General features: G+C 47.6%; 1 protein-coding gene across 1 annotated transcript in view; it reads left to right on the top strand.

Annotated features, from left to right (window-relative positions):
* The first annotated feature begins 296 nt into the window (after window positions 1-296).
* AADACL4 (arylacetamide deacetylase like 4) overlaps window positions 297-9,421 on the top strand; it is an 11,580-nt gene continuing 2,455 nt past the window's right edge. Inside the window, 3 exon segments of the mRNA XM_007463190.1 lie at window positions 297-464; window positions 4,702-4,918; window positions 8,549-8,612. Of these exon segments, the coding sequence (XP_007463252.1) occupies window positions 297-464; window positions 4,702-4,918; window positions 8,549-8,612 (449 nt within the window).

Here is a 9,421-nt window from a genome sequence, read left to right on the forward strand (position 1 = left end):
GCCAGTACCATACTGTCTTGATTACTGCCAGCTCGGTGCTTTGAGGCCACCTACAGGGGTGGGATAGGGAGGGTGGGAGGGAGACGCAAGAGGGAGGGGATATGGGGATATACGTATGCATATAGCTGATTCACTTTGTTATACAGCAGAAACGAACACAACACTGTAAAGCAATTATACTCCAATAAAGATGTTAAAAAAAAAAAAAAAAAGAGAGCGGGAGGGAGGAGACAGCCGATATGACCAGCTCAAGTCCCACTGACAGAAGTTCCTAAACTCCTCACGGGCTCGGGAACATGGTTGTCCCGTGACTGGTGCTTCTAGCTGCACCGTGCACCTTTCTCCTGGGGGTCTTTGTCTGGGCTGTCTTTGAGCGCTTCCTCACCACTGGTATCCCCTCTACTCTGCACCGTCCTGCCAAGTTCCAGTTTCTGCACTGCGTGTTCCTCTACCTGGCCACTTTGGTGAGTTTGCACTCAGGCCCTGTCATGGGTTGGGGCACTCTCTCTCTCTCTCTCTCTCTCTTCTCTCTGCCTTGCCCCTCCTTTCCTTCTTTCATTTGCCTTCCCTCTCTCTCTTCAGACTCCCCCAAGAAAGACAGACTTTGCTATAAAGTGGGCTCTCCATATCCGCGGGTCCTGCATCCATGGATGGGGGGTCGACTGTAAGAGATTGAGCAATGAAGATGTTGGTATCACGGCGGTCCTGGAGCCAGTCCTTCATGGACGCTGAGGGACGGATGACGGTCCTCTCTTTTGTGCCTGCGATTCTGTTTCTCTCCTTTTTCTTGTCCTTCATCTCACCTGCCCCCCGCCTCCTTTCCTTCCTTCAACAGCAAATATTTACTGAGTGCCAATCACCAGGCTCATTTCTGAGGATTCCCAAACGATTCCAGACCCAGCCTCTGCCCTGAAAAGGCTTATAGCCTGACAGAATGAACTTGCTTCAGCCACAGTGTCTTCCCCCTCATGGCACACAGGCATTTTCCTCCTGCTTAGATTGCAAGCACCTGGAAGGCAGGGACCACCTTATGCATCTCTGCAAGCCTAGCCCCAAGCCCAGGGCCTGGCACCTAGCAGGTGCTTACTTACCATTTGCCGAGCAATCCACCAGGGAATTCACCCAGCATTTCAGAGTGGCCACACCAGCCAGGTTCTGAACAGGGGTTTGGGATTTGGGGTAGAACGGTGCATGCCTAGAGCACCAGATTTGGAAACAGTTTGGCCCTAAGAGGCAGGCAACTTGATTTAATCCCAATGTCCCAACCCTGGGTGGAGACCTGATGGCAGCCAAACAGTTCACAATGATGACCTGTGGGGAGAACAACTGTTGAAGGAGGTGAGGAGGCCACGCTCAGCTCTGACAGCCGCTCCCTGGCTGTGTGATCTTGGGCAATTTACTTCACCTCTCTGTGTCTTGGTTTCCTCATCTGTAAAGGGGGAGCAATTGCATTGCTTCCATCAGGTTGGTGAGAGGATCAAGATGACAGGTGATAAGGGCTAATGTGTTTGGTGATATTTGGTAAATAAGTAAAATATGTTTCTGTGCTGCTGGAATGTTTCACCAGGGAAACAGATGACTTTCAGAGAAATGAACAAGTCTATGTCATAATTACATGAACGTCACTGCCCCAAGGAGACAGGCTGAGGATGTGGTACTAGTATCTCTCTTATTAATCCTGGTCACGCACTTTGCTGGAGGTCAGGCTGTCTCAAGCCAGTGGCTGCAATCCTTATGGAATTATAGGCTAGTTTGAGGCCCTAGGGCTGAAAATGAGGGCCTCAGATGTCCAGGTGGCCCAGAAAACCCGAGACCTTTCCAACCTTCAGTGTTTCTCTTCAAGAGTAGCCCACAAGCCAAGCATCTCTGATGACAGCTGCTCACGGGAGCCTCTGAGATGGGCCATGGAGGGTGAATTCAGCTCATGATGTCCCATCCTCGCCCCCCCAGCACTGAGCCCTCCTAGGACAGATGGCTCATCACAAAGTGACTATGATGAGGATGATGATATCCAGGTGGTCACTTGGTTCCAGAAGACAGATAGGTACAGGAAGGATAAGAATTTTAAGGAGAAGGAGGCAAAACCTGAAAGCTTCTGTGGCCCAGAAATCAGGTGTCTAGTTTTGGTATCAGACAACCTTGGGTCTGAGACCTGAATCTTCACTTGCTAGTTTTGTAGACTAATGTCTTTGAGTCTCTGTTTTCTGCTCTGAAAAATGAGGACAGCAAGAGATGCTTTTTATAGGTGCGAGGTGGGGATTGAATGAGAAACGCATTTAAGGTGCAAGGTACAGTGCTGGGCACTTAGAAAGGACTCCATAAAAATAGATTATTAGTAGTATATATATCAAATCTCTGAAGGCAAAGACACAGCAGTTCCTAAAATCATTATTGATTTAAAAGCTGTGATGAGTGATTTCAGCCTTACTAAAAGATATAATGACTAATATAACAAATGCTATAGATTTTATTTTTTGTTTTTGTTTCATTTTTTGACCTCTTCCCAGGGTGTGTAAGATCTTAGTTCCATGACCAGGGATTGAACCTGTGCCCCCTGAGTTGGAAGCATGGAGTCTTAACCACTGGACCACCAGGGAAGTCCCTAGATTTTATTTTAAAGGGCAAACTCTGCTAGAATATTTTGTGAAAGAGTTTCAATATCCATCTAAAGTTTTGGATCTCAGGCGTTCCTAAACTAGTGATGGTCCCCTTTATACTACTACTAATACATTCTTATAAATAATATCAAAATATTATATCTATAATACTTATATATACACATTATAACATCTATGCAAATAATATATTTATAATATAGATATATAATATTTATATATACAATATATTTATAATATTTATATATAAGTAATATGTATTTATAATATTATATAATAATATATAATAATCAATCGTCCTTATTTGCCTCTGTCCTAAATTACCAGCTCTGGCAAATGTGGACTCACTGTGGGAAAAAACAAACCAAATCTAACTTCCTGGCTATATCTAGTGACCTTTCAGAATGTCATGCTAAGAGACGTTTATCACCACATTGCATCGTTCAAAATCCCGGAAACATTTGCTCTTCTAGATGCTGGAAATGGATTCCTCAGATGTGGGCTAAGTGGTGGGGAAAGTAGGTCATCTCCACCGCGTTGGTCACCTTGCTCCTACCTCAGGCCGGGAAATAGGGGGTTTGTTGGGAGTTCCCTTTTGAGAAGCCTAGGCCTTGGCAATGGGGCAGTGGGGATGGGGGTGGGGTCGTCTCCAGGAGCGAATGCACTGGGTCATCCCATAAACCTGGGGCAGGACCCAGTATGAGCTCACACTTGCCAGGACCCACCAGTGACACACTCCATATGGGTGGTTGCATCTAATTCCCAAGCTTCATCCTCAGGGACTGTAGACTCCATTCTTCTATTTTATAAAATGAGGAAAACTGAAGCTCAGAGAAGGTAATGCTCAAGACCTTTCAGTGAGTCGGTGGTAGTAGAGCTGTCTTGAATCCAAATCTGCTGGACTTGAGAACCCAAGCTCTTTCTAGTTTAGTGGTTGAGAACATAAGTTCTACATCTTACTTGCTGACAGGCAAGGCACTTGACCTTGGCATGCCTCACTTTTCCCATCTGTGAAATGGAGCTGATAATTGTGCTTGACTTAGGAGGGTCGCTGAGTAGTTTAAGCCAGTTAATAATCCAAATCACTTGGACCAGTATTGGCATGTTGTAGGAGACTAATAAGTGTCAGCTGTTCTTACTATGTTCTCAATTATCCCGTGCTGATTTCTTTATGACAAAGGCACATATTCCGAGGGGCTTCCCTGGTGGCGCGGTGGTTGGGGGTCCGCCTGCCGATGCGGGGGATGCGGGTTCGTGCCCCGGTCTGGGAGGATCCCACGTGCCGTGGAGCGGCTGGGCCCGTGAGCCATGGCCGCTGAGCCTGCTCGTCCGGAGCCTGTGCTCCACGATGGGAGAGGCCACGGCAGTGAGAGGCCCACATACCGCAGAAAAAAAAAAAAAAAAAAAAAGCACACATTCCATGCGAGGCCCACGGAAGAGATGATCCATTATGGTTGAAATGCATTTAGTACATGAGATATGATACCATGTAACTATATTTCATGAAATATTCAGATATTTTGCTTGTTTATAACTAGAGTGACCATATTAGTTTAAAAACAATGGACTTCTTTTCACATTTGGCAAATATATAGCCTTTGTGCCATTGCTCCTTCCTCCTGAGCCCATGGCAGACATCCTTAATTGATCCCATTACTCTTTCCTGTTGAACACAAATGAGACCTAAGGGTCTGTCATAACCCAGAGAGGCAATGATGGCGTTGACCCAGGTGATGGACCGGCTTTGCCGTCTTAGGCTGGGAGCCAAAGACAGCGAGGTTGCCAGCCAGCTGCCTTGGACATTGACTTTGATCAGTTCAATGCCCAACCACTCAGCCCAAACGTGGGCTAGCCCTTTGGCAAATTCATACCACTATTCAACCAAGAGCTTTTGGGAGGAGATTCTGAAAGCCCAACGCTTTATCTGGACACACCCTAGAGCCTGATGAGCCCTAGGTGCCTGCCTTTGAGGCAGATGAGAAACTGCAAAAACATCCCAGCAGTTACAAGGGGCAGGAGTCATCCACCATCCAGGTAGATCCTAACGTCTCCTAATATCTCCCGCTCTTTCTCTTACCTCTAACAGGGGAATATACTTGAGAAATTGAGGATTTGCTCCATGCCCAGATTTATTCAGTTTTTGCACAACCGCGTGAGAATCAAGAAGGACCCTGGGCTTGTGGTAACCAACCTGCGTTTTGGAACCATAGCCATGAGGCTGTTCCTGCCCAAGGTGGCCTCCCCCAGCCCCCGGCAAGGCATCATTTTCTTCCACGGAGGGGGCGCCGTATTAGGGAGCCTGGGTAAGATGGTCCCCGGCGGCTTCATGAAGGAAGAGCCTCATCTTCATGCAAAGCTCTGCCCACCCCTCCCATGTGAACCTTGTTGGAGCCCCTCCAAAGAATCAGCAGCTGGAGGTTTTTATAGGGAGCCCTGACTAAGGGCTTTGGGCTCAAGTCAGCAGATGGTGTGAAAACGTTCTTTTTTATTCTATGATAATCTTGGTCAAGGAGAGGGTGGTGAAGTGGCCAGGGCTGGAGTGGGGTGGCGTTTGGTGTTTACGGCCCTGCGGTGTTGACTCTTCTCTGCTCCCTCACCACTCACAGCCATTGACCAGTCCTGTCTGTTCTCACCCCACAGTATTTCCCAAACCCATGTGTTTCTCTCCGGCTCTGCAAGACCCCTGTGATCCGAAGCCACCTTCTCTTGCCCGCATCTCTTTATCCCTACATCCCAGTAACTGCTCTCCCCATGTCACCTCTCACCCCTCACAGTCTAATCCTCACCCAGCAGCCAGAAAGAACCCTTAAAAATACGAGTCGGAACTTGTCAGTCTTGCAGTGAACACTTCCTGTGGCTTTACAGGGTCTTCAGGTGAAATCCCAACTCCTCCCCACAGCTGGTGCTGGCCCCGCAGACCTCTCCGACCTGGTCACCCGGGTCTCCCACCTCCCACAGCGATTCACTCTGCTGCAGCCACGCTGCCTGTTCCTCTGGGCTTTGGACACACCAGGCTCCTTCTCACCCTGAATCTCCTGCACTTGCTGTTCCCGAGTCCTGCAAAGTTGTGTCTCCCCACATTGCTGCTTTGCAGGACGGGTGACCCCTTCTTTCTTCCAGTCTGATCTCAAATGTTCCTCCACAGAGTGGGCTCCCTGGACATCTTATCTAAAGAACTCTCCCTGCCCACTCTAGTGCCCTACCCTATGCCCACCCCCCACCTCCATCCCTGACATCATCCTTTAAAGTTTTCTTCATGGCACTTGTCGCAATCTGAACTTATCTCGTTCCTCCGGGTGTTTCCTTATTTACCGTCTGCCTTCCCCAACTAAAAGTGGAAATTCCAAGAGTGTGAGAAAGTCTATTTTGCTTTGCTGCAGGATCCTCAGGGCCAGGCCTGTGGTTTTATTTTCTGAATGGATGTATGAGTGCATGAATATATAGATGGATGGATGGGCAAATAACTGGGTGAAAGGATATGTTCATGAACCAACAAACAAATGGATGGATGGAGGGATGGCCGCACAGGAGAAAAAAATTTTAAATTAATTTTGATTGGAGTATAGTTGATTTACAATGTTGTGATAGTTTCTTGCTGTACAGCAAAGTGAATCAGCCATACGTATACATATATCCCCTCTTTTTTAGATTTCCTTCCCACTTAGGTCACCACAGAGCATAGAGTAGAGTTCCCTGCGCTATACAGTAGGTTCTCATTAGTTGTCTATTTTATACATAGTAATGTAATATGTCAATCCCAGTCTTCCAGTTTGTTCCACCCTCCCCTTCCCCGCTCGGTAACTATAAGTTTGTTCTCAATGTCTGTGTCTCTATTTCTGCACAGGAGAAATATCTGCCCATGTGAAGAGGTGGGCTGTTCGCATTACTTGTTCCCTGAGATTAGGGTGTACTGCCACCTGGTGGTGAAAATACAATATCTGAATTTGCTGCCCTGAAGCTCTCCCCTTTTCAGAAGTTAATTATGAATCATCTCCCATCTACTGGCCTCACCCTTGTCCAAGATCACTCTTCCCTTTCAGAGGCCCCGGGGAGCACCCCCATTCATTGGCTGGGTCTGTTCCCATTCCTCTGTGGAGGGATGATGTTATTTCCAAAAGTAAAACCGGGGCTCACTCAGCAAATGTTTACTGAGCACCTACCTTGTGTCAGACCCTCTTTGAGGCACGGGGCACACTGTGGAGAACAAGAAAGGTCCACATTGGAGCCCACTCAAATGAGGGGGCCGGACAGTGAAACAAATGAGTAGGGTAATTTCACATCTTGATAGCACAGAGCGATGGAGTAGAGAATGACTCAGGGAGCAGATTTAGTTTTTCCTATCAGAGGAAGCCTCTCCAAGAAGGCAAAGTTTGAGCCCAGGATCAACTGATGAGAATGAGCCGGCCCTACAGGGGCCGGGAGAGAGAGCTCCAAGCCTTACGGGAATGGGGTGAGGCAGGTGAGTCACCCTCCTTGGCCTCCGTATTTAAAGGGGCACCCAAAACCACAGTGATCCAGATAAATATATTTTTATGCAATATTAAAAATATCAGTATTAATGCAGAAAACTAAGATGAACAACATATCAATGTTTATATAAAAGCAGGATCCAGGAGAGCTGGGTAAGTCGTGCAAAAGCAAAGGAGGTTTCTATTTAAAATTTCGATATGTTTGTTCATCACGGACATTTCTGCCATTCATTTTGATTCCTTAAAATATCGCACCAAAGTATTCTTTATCTTGGATACTGAGTGTTTGGACGCTCCCTTAATTTTGCACCCAAGGCGAGTGCCTTGCTTGCCTCACCCTAGTCCTAGCCCTGTTAAGGGAGAGCAAGTGCAAAACCTTGGGTGCTCAAGAGAAAGAAGAATGTCAGGACCGCAGAGTGGGGGGCTGAAGTGGGGAAGGCCGGCAGGACCAGGTCGTGGCTAGCAGTCGTCTCCACTCTGGCTGCGTGCACTTTAGAATCACCCGGGGCCTTGAGAGTCATACTCACACCCAGCTCCTACCCCAGGACGACTGTCAGTCTCTGGGGATGGGATCCAGCATCAGTATTTTAAAAAGCTCCCAGATGACTTAAGCCAGGTCTGAGACCTACTTAGGAGCTGCCCACTCTTGAATCGTTTTGACCGTTCTTCTGTCACCTCCCCAAACCGTGTTAACAAAGCATGTACCCGCCCCATTGTTGCTTCTCTCTGCTAGATGGTCGATCACCACCTCCCCTGACGCTGGAATTGCCTGGTGGGATGTGAGAAATCCTGTCGCCTGTGCTCCCACCCTAGAGGTTCTGATTTGGTTGATCTGGGGCTCAGCCTGGGCATCGGGGTGTGTGACCCCCCCCCCCCCCCCCCCCCCCATAAACAGCCAGGGTTGAGAACTGCTGAGTTAGACCTGGTTTATTTGGTACAGATTCTGTGTCTGGCACTGTGCCCGTGTGGTCAATGCATTAATGATCAGGCTGCTCTCTGAGAACCTCAAACATACTGCTTGACTCATAGAAATGGCCCATGCGACCACTGCTTATTTCTTAATAACATCTATACATCTATATAATTATTGTTCATATTTCAGGGCAGACACACCCACCTTCCCTCATCTTGGCTTTGTTGGTTTCAAATCACCAAGCCTTCTAGGTCCACAGTTTCCTTTACTGTAAAAGAAAACGTTGCAGCTGGGGAGCCCCAAGGCACATCTAAGCCCCGATATTCAGGAGATTGGGGTGGACTCAGGCGTCTGACTTGGCTTTTTGTGTTGTCCCGGCAGAGGTGGCCAGAGTCACTTCACAGGAGCCAAGAATAGGAAGGAAGGGAAGATGTCACACCCAGTGCCAGCACTGTTGGTAGCTCTTCTTGGGGGCTGGGGAGCAGTGCTGGGCCCCGTGGGGCACCGACCTCCCTACAGGTGACTGCTGATGTGTCGGTTTTGTCTTGCAGACATGTACCGCTCCCCGTGTGGTTTTCCATCCCAGGAGACCGACTCTGTGCTGCTGTCGGTTGGGTGAATTGTTGGAGAAAGTCAGCTAAATATCCTGGGTGACAGAAGGGAGGGGTGAGGCCTTGGGTGATTTGCAGAACAGAGGGAGAGGAAGTCCTAGGCCCCGAGGGAGGCACTCTTGCACATGCATCCACGGAGACAGGCGCAGCATCGTTCAAAACAGATCAGACCCAAAACAACCCAAATGCCCCTCGACGGGGAGTGCATGAATCAACTGTGGCATAGTCAATGTTATATTGCACAGCTATTAAGGCGTTATGGGATATGACATAGCTGTTCAAGTAAGTGAACCAGAAGGCACACCATACTGTGGATGAATATCGACAGTATAAAATTCAGTGAAAATTTTTTCAAAAAATTACATAAAGCCAGATACTTTGTCTACAAAATTAAAAACAATTAAAATCATAATAATACTTTTAAGGAATATACATAGATACAATGGAACTATGGAAAAAAGTAAAGAAAAGGAGTGATGGATACGGGATTCAAGGTAACCGTTCTCTCAGACTGGGAAGGCAGCGAGATGGGATGGTGGTGGGGGCATTAAGGGCTTGGCTGAAGGTTCTGGTCAAGGTCCTGGCTGTGGTTTGGGGCGATGATGCTGCAGGTGCTTTTGGCATTGTTGAAACTAATACCTTCAAGTCCCAGTCTGGGTTTAGGCTGGGTTCGAGTCCCGGCACGTGGGTTCAAGTCCCAGTCTGAGGTGCACGGTTTCAATTAGGCCTGGGACAAACTTTTAAATATTTGTTTCTAGGCTTTTTTTTTTTTTTTTTTTTTTTAACCTGGGGGCCTTTTTACTTTAAAAAAAA

The sequence above is a fragment of the Lipotes vexillifer genome, unplaced genomic scaffold (assembly GCF_000442215.2).
Source record: "Lipotes vexillifer unplaced genomic scaffold, Lipotes_vexillifer_v1.1 scaffold109, whole genome shotgun sequence".
Lineage (NCBI taxonomy): Eukaryota > Metazoa > Chordata > Mammalia > Artiodactyla > Lipotidae > Lipotes > Lipotes vexillifer.